Raw genomic sequence first — 19,216 nt, 5'->3', positions numbered from 1 at the left:
AACCATTTAAGGTAGTTCCAACAAAATCAATTATACATAAATCATCACTAAAATCACAATTCTTTACAGTTCAAAAGCATTCTATGTCTCAAAAATCATGTTGTATCTCAAAAACCTTGCTGTATCTCAAAAATCATGCTGTATCTCAAAAATCATTCTTATCTCACTAACTAAGCAAGACTAATCCGAAAGGGCCATATTCGATGTGATTCTAACTCCCTATGGTCGGGGAGGTCGAATCATCGTGCACAGTATACATCACAATAACGAATCTTCCGCAAGGGCCATAACGATAAAAAACTTAGATCTAACCTCAAATCAGAGGAAAATCTAAGCCTGTGCACGTACCATGGTAATCAAAACACAACTAATTCCATTGTCTTCTCAACAAATGAGAGAGACGGGTAATAACCTAGTCAAGCATCTATAGTGAGATATAAAACAATATCACAATTCTTTTAGTAAGCATAAATCACAATATAATTCGATTCAAAGTCAATTCCAATATCCAATAATTTTTATACTCATCACAATTCAAATCATAAATTTGCATTTTTTCATGAAAATTACCATCACAATTCAAAACATGTTCTATCATAATTTTCCAAAACATAATTCATTCAATCCATAACAATGCTTAATACTTGTGGAAATACCATTTCACAAAGCTAAATTCATACATACTATAACAATTTCAATAATCATTGAATTAAATCCAATGCTTGTTAAACATAATACATAAGAAAAATATGTCATTTAATCATATGAAATATTCAGAACAAAATCAGTTAAAAACTAGTTGTGCACAAACCTCTGATAACTGTCTCTTGGCTCTGACTCAGTGTTTCCTTCCCCTTCCCTGAGTCTTTGCTAACTGAGAAACACAATTTGAAGTGTTTCAGTACTTATTTAAACTGTCTCTAAGAATAAGGTTTAATAATTAATTTATCGAATTCTATTATTTCTTTAGTCAACCTAAGATGTCAACCCTCGATGCAGTCTAGGTGAATTAGGTTTTAATATTACCAATATGTCACATTTGTAGTATTTTAGTATTGACACATGTTACTAAATTCATTTCCATGTATATTGCGTTTTATTGCAATTTGTCGGATCCCGGTATACTAATTTGACCTAGCCGGATGACCTAGTTCCATCGGCTTTCGGTCAAAACTACAAACTTGTAGATCTATGTCTTATTACATGCAGGGCAAAATTTCAGGTCATTCTGAGTTATGTGGACCAAGTTATGGTCATTTTACTATTGCTGGTCAAAATGCATCAAAATTGGTCACTTTAGGTCATTTTAGGTTCGGCCAGTTTTTGGACCCGAACTTGTGCAAGCTGTTTGACTTGCTTATGGTCATTCTAGGCTTTGGTGTCTTCATAAGACTTGTAGATATGGGTCTTAACTATTCATGGTTAAAATTTCAGGTCAATTGGACCTGTTTTGAGTGAGTTATGGCTTAAACACTAACTGCTGCCCAAATGGTAAATTTTCAGACCTCAATTGCACTAATCCGGATTTGGTCACTTTTCAAGTTACCTTACAAGCAGAATTTTGGTAAGCTTCTTTCATGAAAGTTGGAACATTTTGTGCCTAGTTTCACCTCCAATTGGTCTCATACCAATTGGAGTCACACAATTCCATTTAGAGCCTAAAATACAAACTGTTTTTACTAACACACTTTGCATTGCAAATTTTTGCAATTCTAATAGACATTATGCACTTTATACTTAGGTCAATTGTCCAATATCAATATACTACAACCAATATCCAACCACAATATATGTGATCAAATATCCAGCAATTAAATCAATGTCCAAATACAAATTCAACTCAAGTAATTCTCCATCACACTCAATTGATCAAATCCATGTCTAACAACAATTTAATTGCTCAAACTTAATCCAACTAACCAAGATCAATAACATACATCTCATTGTTCTTAAATCAACATTAAATATACATGAATTTAAGGCCTTCTTAAGCACATCAAGGCTGCCCAATTTACACATATACTTCAATCTCCCATATTGACTTCCTAACCTCATTTTCAATGCACAATTCACACATACACATGGTAATTAAGCTCTTATACATTTAAGCACTTTAATCCCCACTAATTCTCATCAATTAACATCAATTACAAGTGAGAATAATCTGCTCACCTTTCCTTTCCATGGCTGCCAAAAGTTACACCCAATAATTATTCAAGTAATTCTTTCAATTTTTCAAACAAAATACTACCCACAACCTCAACACAAGTTTTAATTAAGCAAGGGAAGAAAATGGACACTTACCTCTTGTTGGAGCTTGCTAAAACCTCACCAATCGTGCTTCTTTTTGCTGCCATAACACTTCCCAAGCTGTGTAGACTAAATTTAATGAAGGAAATCATGTGGAAAATGGCTTGAAAATGGATGCATGGAGCTTGGTTTAGGGACATCAATGGAGGTTTCTATGGGAGAGCAATACGGCTAGTGAAAAAAAATGAAGAAAGAGATGCAGTTTGTGCTGTCCAAAGGTGGCTTTATATGGCAACTAAATGTCCCACGTGGTGCTCCATTAAGTTAATTAAAAATTGGTTTAATTTAAGATTTCTTTTAATTGCACTTTTGCCCTCAACTTTCCTTAAATTACATTTTATCTTCAATTTCATTTTTCATTAAATTTTCAAAATGTAATACCACTTATTTTTCATGGACATTTAGGTCAAAAGTCCACTCTAGGTGTCAAATGATCAAAATGCCCCTTTTTGGTTTGCATTTCAAATTTTTTGGTAACACCGATTTTTGTCGTTTTCTCGATTTCCCGTTTTTCTTTGTACTAATTAATTAATTTTTTTTTGATATTTCTAATGGTATTTATGCTTCAATAGATGTCTATTTATGTCTTAAAAATATTTTTCAGGGTTCTCCGCGGTCCAGGGCTAGTCAATGGTCCACGCCGCGACTTCCCGGTGCGGTCACCCATCGCTAGGGTTCTCGGCTCGCTTAACTTGGTTACATTTCTTTGCTATTATTTTTCCTTTGTTTTTCTTGTATTTTATTTTCTTGTATTTCATTATTTTATGTCTCCTCACTCATATCGAAGTGTAGTTCTAGGCATCCTAGCTGTCCGGACAACACTGGTCACTGGAACAGTAGAACGCACTACCGAACATAGGGGTGTTACAATTCTCCCCACCTAAAATAAATTTCGTCTCGAAATTTTACCTGGCATTAGTCTCTGAACAGCTGTGGGTGCTGTCTCCTCATATCCTCTTCACATTCCCAAGTAGCTTCCTGGCCTGAACGATGGTTCCACAACACTTTAACTAGGTGTATCTGTTTATTCCTCAGCTGCTTCACCTCATAAGCCAGAATTTCTATGGGTTCTTCCTCATATGAGAGGTCTGGATTTTACCTCAATCTATTCAACTGATAGTACATGAGATGGGTCTGATCTGTACCTCTTTAACATGGACACATGGAAGACACTGTGTATCCTTGCTAACTCCGGAGGTAATGCCAAGCGATATGCCAAAGGACCTACTCTTTCCAGAACCTCATATGGTCCGATGAAACGAGGACTCAGTTTCTCCTTTCTGCCAAATCTCATAATTCCCTTCCTATGAGAAACTTTAAGGAATACTTTATCACCCACTGCATATTCAATATCTCTTCTCTTCAGATCAACATAAGACTTCTGACGGTCTGACGCAGCCTTGAGTCTATCTCTAATCAATTTGATCTTTTCCTATGTCTGCTGAACAATTTCTGGCTCAATCATCTTTCTTTCACCAACTTCATCCCAACATAGGGGAGTTCTGCACTTTCTGTCATACAAAGCTTTATATGGAGGCATCCCAATGCTTGATTGGTAGCTGTTGTTGTAAGCAAACTCAATCAAAGGCAAGTGTGTATCCCAACTACCTTCAAACTCAATCACATAAGCCCGTAGCATATCCTCCAATATCTGAATAACCCTTTCAGGTTGGCCATCCATGCTGGGTGGAATGTTTGTCAAGTTCAATCTAGTTCTTAGGGCTTTCTGAAGACTACCCCAGAATCTAGAAGTGAACCTAGGATCTCTGTCAGACACAATTGATACTAGCACTCTATGCAATTTTACAATCTCATATATGTATAATCTGGCCAATCTTTCTAGGCTATAGTCCATCCAGACTGGCAAAAAGTGAGCAGACTTGGTTAGTCTATCAACTATGACCTATACTGCATCTTAACTATTCTGTGTTCTCGGAAGTTTCATCACAAAATCTAGAGTTATCCGTTCTCTTACTATGTTTCATAGGGTGCCACTTGTATGCTAGCTTGACACTTATTAATGTATACAAATTCTGTTAGTGGGATGTATCTGTCCCATCTCCCTCAGATTCAAGGACAAAAGTTCTCAGTATATTCTCGAGGGTTTATTACATTTTACAGGTTATTATTATCATTTCATTTCATTATTTATAGAAACTCAATGAGTTTCAAAATTTACCTGAATCACTTGTTTCGACTGTCCATCCGTCTGAGGATGATAAGTCATACTAATATCTCTAAGCTTATAGCAATTACTGTGGTACAGGTAGTTCACATTAATGTAACTGAGTCACTGACTCCAGCTACCTTACAAGTGTAGTCTTTTGATAGGCTAGTTCTGAAGTTTTAAATTTCTGACTAAAATTTTCACATTTATTTCCAGTAATAGTACTCTATTCGGGTGCAACTATATCAATTTATAGATTACTTATAAATATTCTTAATTTATTATACCACGAGGAAGCACGTAGCTCTACACAATAATCCCGTGTCGGTACTATAATCTGCAGCTTACAATACAAACATCGAGAACATTATATAGTCACTACGTTATAACCTTATGGACTAGGTTTTCTAACATCTTATCTTTCTCGAATCCACTAACATCCTAAACCGATTTTGATTACAATATCCATTAATAATTACTAACAGTAATATTTTTGCCCTCATCTAGAGCAATTCTATTACTGTAACTTACTTTTAGGTCCTCTTGCCTTACATTAAGTAGGCTCGCCAATTAGCTTTATAATTTATGGTATGTTAGAAAATACTTTTAGCTAACAATTCTTCCAAAATTAATGTCAATCATACTTGTTATTGTAGTTTTGATCCTAAAAGACTAGTCACTAACGCATCAAAATTTATTCCCCTGTAAACGAATAGCAACAAAACTTAGAATTCTAACACTAACATATAAGTAAGTAGTGCTTGGATCAAATAATAACTCATTGTTTCCTTCAAAAATTAAGAAGTTGCTAGGAGCTACAACCGAAGTTTCTGCTCCTTTTCCTTGGTGCATAGTGGACACTCTGACTGGTGTGCTACTATATTCGGGTTGATTCACTGTGTTATAGTGGTGAGGAGTACCAACTCTATTTCTATCTCGACTCTGACTAACGGTCTGTGAACTCCGGAGAGCAGATTGAGGTGCTCTAGTACAATCTTTAGCAAAGTGTCCAAGTTTTCCACAATTGTAGCAGGCTCCAGAGGCCTTACGACAAATACCTCCATGTAGTTTACCACAAACATGGCAGAAACGGGCAGAATAGGAACTTCTGGTTGTTCGACGACTAGATCTTGGTGTTCTCTGCCCTGATGATCCGCCTCCATCATATCTCTGAGCTCGGGGTTCCTCAAATTCTTTTCTCTTCCCCAAATTACTGCTCAAGTTCTGACCTGTAGATTTCTCCCTCTTTTCTATTTCACACTGCCCTTGTGGGGGTTGGGTGCAGATTAGCTTGGGTGTGATTGTCACCATTTGTTGGAAGAAAGTGGCCATTCTTTGGGCCATTTGTGCGAATTTGTACTGTAAAATCGGTACATTCGGGCCTTCGACACTTTGTGGAGCTAGGGCCTCAACTTGTACTTCTGCCATCATGGACTGTTCTATTGTCTCATTCCTCTCTTCCATATCTTTTCATAGGATTTTCTATTCCTGTACAACCAACATAAGGAGATTCCTCTCCATTAGTTCATATTTATTATGTAAATGTACTATATGTATAAAACATTTGAGCAGTTGTAGTTACCGACAAAAAGATTTCAAATTCACAGTTCAAAAATTACTTTGAAACCATTGCTCTGATACCACAAAACATGTCACACCCTACTCCCCTGTAAGATGTAACATGATCCCGTAGTACACCTAATGAATTACAGTACTTCGCCTACCGATAATCCATTAAATATACTACAAGGGATTTTAAAACAATTTTCATGAAATTTAAATCATCGATTAAAATCTGGTATTATAAATTTTTTTTCAAAATTTCGGCAAAGTGTCGATTGTATTTTGAGAAAACAGTTCTTCAAAATCTGCAAAGAACACACTTCCAATATGTTTTCTCAAATACAACTTCAATAACTTCATTTGAACCCATAATTCAAATCTCAATAATCAAATCAATCTCCTTATAAAAGAAACATTTCATTGATTACAAGACTCAAAATTAATATTACAAAACTATTCAGATAATTGAAATTCCAAATTTACATTTACAATAATTTACATTTAATTACATACCAAAATATTTTATAAGAGTTTTTATACAGCTGCTCAAATAATTTACATACATATTATTACATGCATATATCAAAACCTATGTACATGGGTATACCTATGATATACCTGGAGCTGATCTGAATGTGTCTTCAAAGAAAATTACTCACTGCTCTATGCTCTTTTTACCTGCGACAGTATACAAAGCTATCGCTGAGTGGTGAACTCAGTGGTGCACAACTATAATTTAAAATATAGTACAATATACATTGACAAAATTTACAGTAAATAATTTGGAAATCTGAATACTCATCAAATTCCAAAACTCAAAATATTCATTGTCAATAATGTAAATCATTTGTATAAATGACTTTGATCACGAAATTCAATTTATCAAATCATGACTAACCATTTAAGGTAGTTCAACAAAATCAATTATACATAAATCATCATTGAAATCACAATTCTTTACTGTTCAAAAACATTCTGTGTCTCAAAAATCATGTTGTATCTCAAAAACCATGCTGTATCTCAAAAATCATGCTGTATCTCAAAAATCATTCTTTATCTCACTAACTATGCAAGACTAATCCGAAAGGGCCATATTCGATGTGATTCTAACTCCCTATGGTCGGGGAGGTCGAATCATCCTGCACAGTATACATCACAATAATGAATCTTCCGCAAGGGCTATAACGATAAAAAACTTATATCTAACCTCAAATCAGAGGAAAATCTAAGCCTGTGCACATACCATGATAATCAAAACACAACTAATTCCATTGTCTTCTTAACAAATGAGAGAGACGGGTAATAACCTAGTCAAGCATCTATAGTGAGATATAAAACAATATCACAATCCTTTTAGTGAGCATAAATCACAATATAATTTGATTCAAAGTCAATTTCAATATCCAATAATTTTTATGCTCATCACAATTCAAATCATAAATTTGCATTTTTCCATAAAAATTACCATCACAATTCAAAACATGTTCTATCACAATTTTCCAAAACATAATTTATTCAATCCATAACAATGCTTAATACTTGTGGAAATACCATTTCACAAAGCTAAATTCATACATACTATAACAATTTCAATAATCATTGAATTAAATCCAATGCTTGTTAAACATAATACATAAGAAAAATATGTCATTTAATCATATGAAATATTCAGAACAAAATCAGTTAAAAACTAGTTGTGCACAAACCTCTGATAATTGTCTCTTGGCTCTGACTCAGTGTTTCCTTCCCCTTCCCTGAGTCTTTGCTAACTGAGAAACACAATTTGAAGTGTTTCAGTACTTATTTAAACTGTCTCTAAGAATAAGGTTTAATAATTAATTTATCGAATTCTATTATTTCTTTAGTCAACCTAAGATGTCAACCCTCGATGCAGTCTAGGTGAATTAGATTTTAATGTTACCAATATGTCACATTTGTAGTCTTTTAGTATTGGTACATTTTACTAAATTCATTTCCATGTATATTGCGTTTTATTGCAATTTGTCGGATCCCGGTATACTAATTTGACCTAGCCGGATAACCTAGTTCTATCGACTTTCGGTCAAAACTACAAACTTGTAGATCTATGTCTTATTACACGCGAGGCAAAATTTCAGGTCATTCTGAGTTATGTAGACCAAGTTATGGTCATTTTACTATTGCTGGTCAAAATGCATCAAAATTGGTCACTTTAGGTCATTTTAGGTCACTTTAGGTCATTTTAGGTCATTTTAGGTTCGGCTAGTTTTTGGACCCGAACTTGTGTAGGCTGTTTGACTTGCTTATGTTCATTTCTGGGCTTTGGTGTCTTCATAAGACTTGTAGATATGGGTCTTAACTATTCATGGTTAAAATTTTAGGTCAATTGGACCTGTTTTGAGTGAGTTATGGCCTAAACACTAACTGCTGCCCAAATGGTAAATTTTCAGACCTCAATTGCACTAATCCGGATTTGGTCACTTTTCAAGTTACCTTACAAGCAGAATTTTGGTAAGCTTCCTTCATGAAAGTTAGAACATTTTGTGCCTAATTTCACCTCCAATAGGTCTCATACCAATTGGAGTCACACAATTCCATTTAGAGCCTAAAATACAAACTGTTTTTACTAACACACTTTGCATTGCAAATTTTTGCAATTCTAATAGACATTATGCACTTTATACTTAGGTCAATTGTCCAATATCAATATACTACAACCAATATCCAGCCACAATATATGTGATCAAATATCCAGCAATTAAATCAATGTCCAAATACAAATTCAACTCAAGTAATTCTCCATCACACTCAATTGATCAAATCCATGTCTAACAACAATTTAATTGCTCAAACTTAATCCAACTAACCAAGATCAATAACATACATCTCATTGTTCTTAAATCAACATTAAATATACATGAATTTAAGGCCTTCCTAAGCACATCAAGGCTGCCCAATTTACACATATACTTCAATCTCCCATATTGACTTCCTAACCTCATTTTCAATGCAGAATTCACACATACACATGGTAATTAAGAACTTATACATTTAAGCACTTTAATCCCCACTAATTCTCATCAATTAACATCAATTACAAGTGAGAATAATCTGCTCACCTTTCCATTCCATGGCTACCAAAAGTTACACCCAATAATTATTCAAGTAATTCTTTCAATTTTTCAACCAAAATACTACCCACAACCTCAACAAAAGTTTTAATTAAGCAAGGGAAGAAAATGGACACTTACCTCTTGTTGGAGCTTGCTAAAACCTCACCAATCGTGCTTCTTTTTGCTGCCATAACACTTCCCAAGCTGTGTAGACTAAATTTAATGAAGGAAATCATGTGGAAAATGGCTTGAAAATGGATGCATGGAGCTTGGTTTAGGGACATCAATGGAGGTTTCTATGGGAGAGCAATACGGCTAGTGAAAAAAAATGAAGAAAAAGATGCAGTTTGTGCTGTCCAAAGGTGGCTTTATATGGCAACTAAATGTCCCATGTGGTGCTCCATTAAGTTAATTAAAAATTGGTTTAATTTAAGATTTCTTTTAATTGCACTTTTGCCTTCAACTTTCCTTAAATTACATTTTATCTTCAATTTCATTTTTCATTAAATTTTCAAAATGTAATACCACTTATTTTTCATGGTCATTTAGGTCAAAAGTCCACTCTAGGTGTCAAATGATCAAAATGCCCCTTTTCGGTTTGCATTTCGAATTTGTTGGTAACACCGATTTTTGTCGTTTTCTCGATTTCCCGTTTTTCTTTGTACTAATTAATTAATTTTTCTTTGATATTTCTAATGGTATTTATGCTTCAATAGATGTCTATTTATGTCCTAAAAATATTTTTCAGAGTTTTCCGCGCTCCAGGGCTAGTCAATGGTCCACGCCGCGACTTCCCGGTGTGGTCACCCATCGCTAGGGTTCTCGGCTCGCTTAACTTGGTTACATTTCTTTGCTATTATTTTTCCTTTGTTTTTTTGTATTTTCTTTTCTTGTATTTCATTATTTTATTCTCCTCACTCATATCGAAGTGTAGTTCTAGGCATCCTAGCTGTCCGGACAACATTGGTCACTGGAACAGTAGAATGCACTACCGAACATAGGGGTGTTACACCACAGCTGTGTTAGTTCAGATGGAACTTATAGTTTCAGGGGCTCCTATTCATCTAGGATGAGCAATTTCCTACTGAGATGGTGGGGAATGATAATGTTCTGATAGTTAAGTTGGAAAAAGGGGATACAAAAAGGATTTTATATGGGTAATTATAAGTGTTACATAAGGTGAAGAATGTGCTGGTAGGAGTAAATCGTAAGGTTAAAAATTCCTAAAGTAATGGAACTAGTAATCAAGATAGGACTAAGGAACGAAAGGAAGGCAAAAAAAAAATTGATGATAGGATGGACATCCTTGAAAGAAAAGGTGTAAGGGTGAGACAGGACTAAGATTAAGGAATAGGTACAGCAGGTTGAAAGGATATCAATAATAGCGAAAATAGGAAAAGGAAGTGGATAAGATCTAAAGGACAGGAAGAAAGCTCGGTAGAGCTAGTTATAATGATGAGGATAAGAAGGAATAGGTATGCTGGGAACACACTAAGAGGTGTTTAAAACAAGTTATTACGAGATGATAGACTAAAGGAGTAGTGGAGCCTCGATCTAAGTGCCAATGTGTCAGAAGTAGGCCACATACTAAGAAGTCTAGATATTTCCATTCCAGAGAAGGAGTGGGAAACGATAAAGTTGCATTAATTAACTTGTCAGGGAACCTAAACACTTTTGTCACCTAGAAGGAGACACCCAGTTCACTTTTCAATGTTGATAAATGATACACTTGGCCCTTGGTGGGGACTCTACCTAATTGGTTACATAAGATGGACAGAGGTTTGTCTAAGTACCTTAGTAATGACACAAATAGATTGGAAATTTGAAGTATCATGAAAGTGAGAAGAGGCATTGGTACTAACTGTTAAGGTCAAAGGATAAGTAAAGGTTTCGAACGAGATGTATATGATAAGTGCTACAAGAAAGCTACTCATAGGATGCCTTAGGATAAGGAACATAAGTCATGTTTTGGGGAAACAGAGATTATTGAAACAAAGGAATGAGGACTGAAGTCACCAAGAGACACGTTAGGATGTAATAAAAGTGAGATAAGCGCTAAAGTTGATTAAAGTTATCAGATATCAAGTCGAGAGTAGTGGAGGTATAGTGAATACTTGAGATGTCAGAAAAATGGTCAATAAATAGCCAAGAGATAAAAGCATCTCTAGAAAGAGATGATGACAAATATGACACTATAGTAGAATCAGAGAGCAGTAGAATGTTATATATAATATACGAGGAGTTTGAAGAATAAATGTTTCACCAATCTCTGCATAGTCGGAGGAGTAATGATTGTACTTATTCTAATAATCTTCTTTTCCTTATTTCTTGTTTATTCAAAAATTTAAGGACGATTTTTTCTTAAGGGGGGAAGAATGTAACAACCAAAAAAAAAAAAAGGGGGAAGGGGAATGGGACCTGGCATGTGATAGTTGATTTCCACTATCACTGCCAGTTAAAAAAAAAAAAATTCAAAACAAAATCAGGAGGAGGGCCCCCAATTTCTTTCATCTCCTCTCCTCCCCTCTCTTCTTCTTCTTTCCTTCTCAGGTGACCGGCCAACGACCTCCCAAGTGGCTCTCCACCCAGCCGGCGACCTCCCAAGTGGCGGCAGCAGCCCGGAATCCGGCCAACAGTGGAGAGAGAGAGAGAGAGAGAGAAAAAAGGGATCCCAAATTTTGAATGCTCGTATCCGGCGATCCCGACATCCGATTGGAGTGATTCCAGTGGCTATGGACTCCTAAGAGTGAGCCCTTTCAGATGAGACCAGCCTCGCAGGATTTGGTGGCCGTTTTCCAGCGCTGGCGAGGAGAGAGAAAATCATCTTTTCTTTGACTTTCCGACGAGATTTCCGATGATCCAACTGTTGGATTGACGATCCGAGACCACCTATGGACTGAGGAAGAGGAGAGGAATATGATAGTATGATCAGATCAGACAAATGTCATCGATCGGTCCAAGCCACCGTGGCGCAGTGGTTCCAAAGCAGGTCTTGAGGCTTTGGAGATGATTCAACTTCTAGAGGCTTTCTCATAAATTTTTGAAATTTTTGAGACACAGATAAACTTCGGGTAAGATTATTTTCATTATTTCTCTGTCTGTGGAGCATAAATACAGTGTTTCTTAAACAGGAAAAATCGGAGAAAAATTTTAAGAAAAATATATGATGAAAGTAAAATTTTTTGGAGATATTCTGTGTTATTTGTTGAATTTTTGAGTGATTATAGAATATTTTTGAAAAAATATAGATAGATTTTAGTTAGATTTTTAGCATATGGGCATATAAGATTATTTGAAATTATGATATTTAAATTTTATATGATTGGTTGAAGCTTGAGGATGGAAGTTTAAATATGTGAATATTGAATTGAAATGAATTAAGAATATGTTAGTTACTGAAAACTTATGAAATTGAGTAATATTTTGAGTAAAATATTCATGGGTGGTTAGAAAATTATAATTCCTTTTGCAATAGCCTTATAATATTATTAAGGACCGCAGGGCAAAATTTTAGAATTTTTAGAGCACATTTGGATAGTTTTTGCAAAAGGGCTAGTTATAGAGACTAAAACATAAATTTTCAAGTTTATGACTATTGTCTGATTTGGAGGGCCCAGGAGGGGCCAGGTGATGTTGATGAGATGTGATTGTGGAAATTGAGAATTTAGAAGTGTTATTTGAATCTTTTTGCAGATTGGATAGGTTCCAGGTATAGGAGAAACTCTGCCGGATTTCCAGCATAAATTAGGCTGTCTATTGCCTCTTTAGAGTTTTATTTTAACTTAGTACTAATAAATTATAATTTAATTATTAGGTGATCGAGATCAGCTATTTTCCTGCATCCAGCAACCACAATAGTCATCGGTGTACTGTGAGTAAAATATTAATTTTAATTGTAATTTCGATATTATTATATGTTCAAGTATGCCCATGCATCACTTATAAATATGTATCTATGTAGTTAAAAACTAGGCACATTTTATGTTGCATTCATAATTATTAAAGTGTCATGGATATTGTTGTGGTAATTTGGAGCAGTGTGCGTGAGTTAGCGTGCGTGTGGTGTGGTGTTGGCTATGGACAGAACGGGTAGGCACGGCTTGAGATCTTCGTTGGGACCCGGTCCTTCGAGGTAGACACTACTTGAGTTCTTCGCTGGGACCCCGATTTGGTTTATTAAGTGAAAGTCCGAGCTTGAGTTCTTCGTTGGCACAGTTTGGATTAAGAGAGTTGTATAGGGGATCAGCTCCCATATATGTATTGTTTGACATTATCGGGTGTGTGAGTGCTCCAAATTACCTTTTTGCTGTTATGATGTGAAAATATTGCCTATGTTGCATTTCACTCTACAGGGTGCATTAGTTTTAGATAGTTATAGAGATTATTGTTAAAATTGATATTTTACTCTCTGAGTCGAACGCTTACTCCTGTTTACCATATTTTTTCTGGCTACAGGAGGAGACCTTTTTCAGAATAACCTGTCCCTTTTCTCGCAGATTATGAAAAGATTACTTAATTGTATTATTATTCTCTAAATTAGTAATTTAGGACTCCGCATGTACTAGTAGTAGCATTAATCCTGTCAGGGACTGCATGCATTTAAGTTTTTGTATTAACAAATGAAAAATTTTTATGAGTTTTAAATAGTTTATAAATGATGTAACAGGGTTGAGTTGGGCTCTCCTAATTTTAGTTTCTAATAATTACTGGGTTAAGTTGGCCCAAAATACAATTATAACAGTTTAATTTAAATTATTTTATATGCATATTGGGCCTAAATTGTGGGCCTAGTCATGGGTTTGAGAACAGTAAAGCTTACTACGGGCCTCGAAGGCTTTATGCTGACCCAGGTCCTAGTGCCGGTCAGGCCAATAGATTGGGTCGTGACATCCATGCTTGCACTGCTCGTATACAAATTGATGAATCTTGCTTTGTAGATTAATTAATTACATGACTACCTAGCTATTCCCTTGATGATTATAACATTTCAATTTTAAGGGGAAGCAAAAATTATAATGTATCATTGCTTGTATTATAATTATGTTCTTTAAATACATATCGCTGCCCTTTTGCCTAATAGAATCGAAGTTCATGCATGCCTTCTACTAAATGCAACATCTTGATCATATCTTATCTATAAAATTGAGTAACTCAACATTTCTTTTCTTGGTCATCATCACTTGTTTAACGATCAAAAAATGTACTTGGCACGTTGGATGTGTGAAAAAATAAGGAAAATTTATAATTTAGTTTCTAATTTTTATTCTATTTACATTTTAGTCCTTAGATTTTGAGAAATTAATTACTTAGTCTCTGAATTTATGCTATATTATATTTTAGTCCCCAAAATTTAAAAATTAATGATTTAATCCCTAAACTTTACACTATATCATACTTTAGTCCCTATAATTTTAATATATAGAATGATTTAGTCATTCTATAAATGGATGAAATTATTGTAAATATTAAAATTATATGAATTAAATTATTCTATATATTAAAATTAAAGAGACTAAATAATTTATTTCTCAAAATTTAGGGACTAAAGTATAATACAGTGTAAAATTCAGGATTAAATAATTAATTTTTCAAGATTCAAGGACTAAAATGCAATATAAGGTAAAATTCAGGGACCAAATTGTAAATTTACCAAAAAATAAAGATGAAAGCAAGTCCGAAGGTTAGAAATTGAGATGGGAGGAGACTATGACGATCATTTAACAGAAATTGATCATACAGGTTCAATTGATGAAAAATAAAAATAAAGGAATCAATATGTACCACTATCCCATTTAGCAGTTACTGTATCTGGTGAAGTGCCAATCGGATATTTTTCAAAAGCGAAGCATCGTCGCAGTCCGGTGGTGTTGGTGGTGGCAACCTATTCCTCAATGGCTTATTATCATCATGTATCTCCTCCTGATTAATTCTCTTTAATTCCTCCAACATCTCATCCATGCTGGGTCTCATTTCAATTCTCTGCATGCTCGAGCGAAGATTTTTTCTGATCATAATACTCCTTGTACTTATATTAGAATAATGGCTCGAGGCTGGAGTTTTTACGGATATTCGATCTAATCAAATATTAATAAAATCGATTTGGGTAGTATATAATCGATTTTGAAACGGATTCAGATTTAAAATTTAATATTCGTGATGAGTTCGGATTCAGGTTTTATATGTTGAATATCCATTAATCAAATCTGTTTATATAAATATTTAATTAAATATAATATATATATATATATATATATTTTATAATAATATTTATAAATTTTTGTATATTTTATTTCATATAAAATAAAATTTAAATATTTTATGAGATTATTAAATTTTTAAAATATAAATTATTAATAAAAATAATCTTTTATATAAATTATTAATTAAAATATATATAATTAAATTAATTTAGGTATTAATCAGATAATAATAATTAGATTTAAAGTGAATTTGAATAATTAAAATTTGAGATGAGTTTAAATTTTAAAAATATTAATCAGATTCGAATTTGAGTGGAGTAATTTTCACTGAGTACTTATCCATTGCCATTTCTGTAAGTCAACTAGAAAATTAGAAGTCATACTGATGAGAGATGGAATGACTACGGCATGGACTATTTGTATCCACGAATATGAACTACATGAATTCCACTGCTCTGATTTCCCCATCTTCCTGATCCTCTTCGACATCTACATCAAATTAAGTCCGCCATTTTAAAGTTATCAATGGCATATTAATTTGAAATAATATTATTTAAAATTCACACTCAAATTAAAAAAAAAAACCTCAGATTTTAAAATTTTCATTTTATAATTAAAAATTATGAGACGAATTATCAACTTACACCTGTAATAAAAAAATTTCAGTTATTTGAGAAATTAAAAAAAAAATAAAAATAGACTCTAAATGGAAAGTAGTGTGGAGAAGCATGGCATTGGCATGCTATTGGCGAACATGAAAAATAGGGCAGGAATATTCAGCCACGTTTTGCATCTCTCAGTGTGTAAATTGTCTTCTACAGACGTTTTAGGGTTTTTGAAGGTCTGAGACTGTTCTGTTCATCCCTATCTTCTTCTTCTTCTAATAAGAAATCAGATTTCCCTTCAAAAGACCTCGACAAGTATCTCATTGATGGACAAATGTACGCTCATTTATACAAAACTTTTTTGTTATCCGACAATGTAGCACATTGGAATGGATTACTCTAAAGCACACAGTTTTATTTAAATCAATATATATATACAAGCTTCGCAGTTAGCTCTGCCTCTGCTGTTGAAGAGCACTGCCATGGCCTCAAACCAGCTGCTGAGAGCAATTGGAGATCGTAACCGATTCTTCAATGCCATCAGAAGATTCTTCTCTCACCAGCCAACTTCAACTACTCCTCCTTCATCAGTTGAATCATCACCGTCTGATATTAGCAAGAGTGCTGACAAGAAATCACAACCCGTTTCATCTTTGAATGAACTCGAGCTTGCTAAATTCTCGGCCATTGCTGACACCTGGTGATTTTGCTTTCTTCGTTGCTCACTCCCTCCTTTCGTTTTCTGTTTATTATTTTCAACTTCTAGTGTATTTGTTGTCTCTCCTTTGATTCTATCTCATTTAGGGTTTATAATTTAATAATTAAAATTCATTTACTCTGTTTCAGTGTCAACAATTTAGTGAAAATATTTTGATATGGGCATTTTATTTCAAATAATATTGTTATATTATTACTGCTTAATATTCAATTCAGATAAAGCATTTTGATGTTCTATTATTATAATCAGGTGGGATCCCGAAGGGCCATGTAAACCTTTGCATGCGATGAATCCAACTAGACTTGCTTTTATCCGCTCCACGCTTTGTCGACATTTCAGGTTGATTGCCTCTATAATGTTCCTATTTCCTTTTCCCTTTATGTAGGGAAAATTAATATTCAATCTTTACATTTTAATAAAATTAATTATTTATTTCCTTTATTTTTTAAAATAGACTACTTCAAATAGAGAGAAGAGTTAAATAATATATTTTTAAAAATAAAGGATTAAGTAGTTAATTTTATTAAAGTGTAAGGATTAAATAGTAATTTTTCTAATTATGTAATTTTATCATAAAAAAAATGTGCTTTTACAATATTGCCTTTTAATTAATTATCATAATCAATGTAGGACTCAAAGAATGAGGAAGGGTATTAATGAGTTTTCACATTGTTTTTTGATCCATGTCGACACCATATTTTGGCCGATCCCCAAAATCAATAAAACTTTGAAACCGATCCCCGGTACTAAGTCTCCTTCGGACAGCTAATCACATTTCCGATCCCTCTTTGATAGGTCATCACAATTCCGATCTCTCCCGCAAAGAATTAAATCAAATTGTTAAGTTCTCGTGATCACCAAAGCTTTACTCCTATCGCTCACCGATCTCTCAAACCCATTGTCGAAACTCAGGACCCGTCAAGTATATTCCTAATAAACGAAATGAACTGGCACCAGATCTTTTCTTACCAGTTTTATTGCCGATCTCCTTTTCGAAAGATTAGGAGCTAAGGTTTTGGTTCGGTTCAATGAGGATTCCGATCTTAAGTGTTCAAGTTAAATTTTCAATTTTAATCAAGTCCCATTCAGCATTTCTTCCCCACCGATCTCATGCTTATTGTGCTTTCCGATCTCTTATACTTAGATTAATAATTGCATTTAGTTCTTGTTTCGCTATGCTCATACAATCAAATACTTAGGCAATTCAGAGATTTTCCAATCACATCCATTCATTGAACAAAAGAGAGCCCATTTCATTTCATTTTTTGTATAAGCTATTCAGCTGGAGGGTCACCCCCAGCCTAATTTACATTTTGCTCACTCTCTCTCACACCCTCGGCTTCCTCCTCACTGTCCTCATCGTCGCCCTCAGGAGCCAGGTCGGCCATCCAAGAGAAGTCCTCCCCTGGGTAACGCTTCTGGAGTTCGGCCAAGAGGTCCTTGTGAGCATTCACATAGGCCCCGGCTATTCCCGTCACCATCTCTTCATCTTTCTCCTTAAGCTCCCTGTCTTTCTCTTTAAGCTCTTCGATGAGTTGGGCGACCTGAGCAGCTTCGTTGGCCTGTAGCGCCTGAACTTCTCCGAGAACCCGATTCCTTTCAGCCAGAACAAGATTCAGTTCGGCCACCCTGTCCTCATAAAACTTCGCCCGCCCCTCAACTTGAGATATATAATCTTGAGCGGATGAGAGTTGGGATCGGAGGGAAGCCACTTCCTGATTTTTCTTCCCGATCTCCTTACCCAGACGCTGCCCAAACCATGGTCTGATTCACCAGGCACTCCACGTTCAGGCTCATGGATTGAGTCAAGATATCATCAAGGCTGTTCGAGGATAGCCTGTCCCGATCCTCCCGAAGGAAGATAGAAGACCCCAAGACTTGGGCAAAACCGGGGTTCTCCCGAACAGTCCGGTTATTCTTCAGGGACTCGATTAGCTTTTGAGCGCCACGAGAAGAGGTCCTCCCAGAAGATTGAGAAGGACCCCTTTCTGAGCTTGGAACAACTGGAAGAGCTGGAGGCTGCTCTTCCAATCTAGGAGGAGATCGGACAGCTTCACGGTCGGGCAGATCCAAGGTTGAGGCGGTCCCCTTGTACTTCCCAGCATTCATGACTGTGTGTTCGAAGCATTTCCGAACGCTTCATCTCCTTTATTTTCCGGGAAATCTCTTTGTCCTTCTTCCGCTTCCTAGAACCCTCACCACCCGCCATACCTGCACAAAGAAAAGGTCAGTGAGATCGCTAAGGTCCTGAGAGTTGAGATATAGAAAAATACCAATGCCGAGGTCAGAGAGCAGAAGTTCGTGGTCTTGGCCGGTGAGCAGTTGAATGGTCCAATGGTGCAACTCGGCAGTCACCGCATCCAAACAAGAATACTTTTGAGTGGCGGCCAGACTCTTCAGATCCATCACTATTAAGCTTTCCTCCTGGTTCAGGATAATATGCTTCGGAAGCAAAGGCCCCGGTACCACCACCACGGGGAAGTCCTCAAAGCAGCTCGGATCTTTGCTCCTCAGAATGAAGAAACGGTTCTTCCAATTCTTAAGGGATGAGGGCAGATCGG

General features: G+C 35.3%; 1 protein-coding gene across 1 annotated transcript; it reads left to right on the top strand.

Annotated features, from left to right (window-relative positions):
* The first annotated feature begins 16,182 nt into the window (after positions 1–16,182).
* LOC131170643 (ubiquinone biosynthesis O-methyltransferase, mitochondrial-like) lies at positions 16,183–17,055 on the top strand. Its single transcript, XM_058130182.1, has 2 exons — positions 16,183–16,637; positions 16,905–17,055. The coding sequence occupies exons 1-2, from the start codon at positions 16,420–16,422 to the stop codon at positions 17,038–17,040; spliced, it is 354 nt and encodes a 117-aa protein (XP_057986165.1). The 5' UTR covers positions 16,183–16,419; the 3' UTR covers positions 17,041–17,055.
* The last annotated feature ends 2,161 nt before the right edge of the window (positions 17,056–19,216 follow it).

The sequence above is a fragment of the Hevea brasiliensis genome, chromosome 11, assembly GCF_030052815.1.
Source record: "Hevea brasiliensis isolate MT/VB/25A 57/8 chromosome 11, ASM3005281v1, whole genome shotgun sequence".
In the NCBI taxonomy this organism is placed as follows: Eukaryota; Viridiplantae; Streptophyta; class Magnoliopsida; order Malpighiales; family Euphorbiaceae; genus Hevea; species Hevea brasiliensis.
Note: the sequence above shows the minus strand (reverse complement) of the source record. Positions and strands in the feature narration are given on the sequence as shown.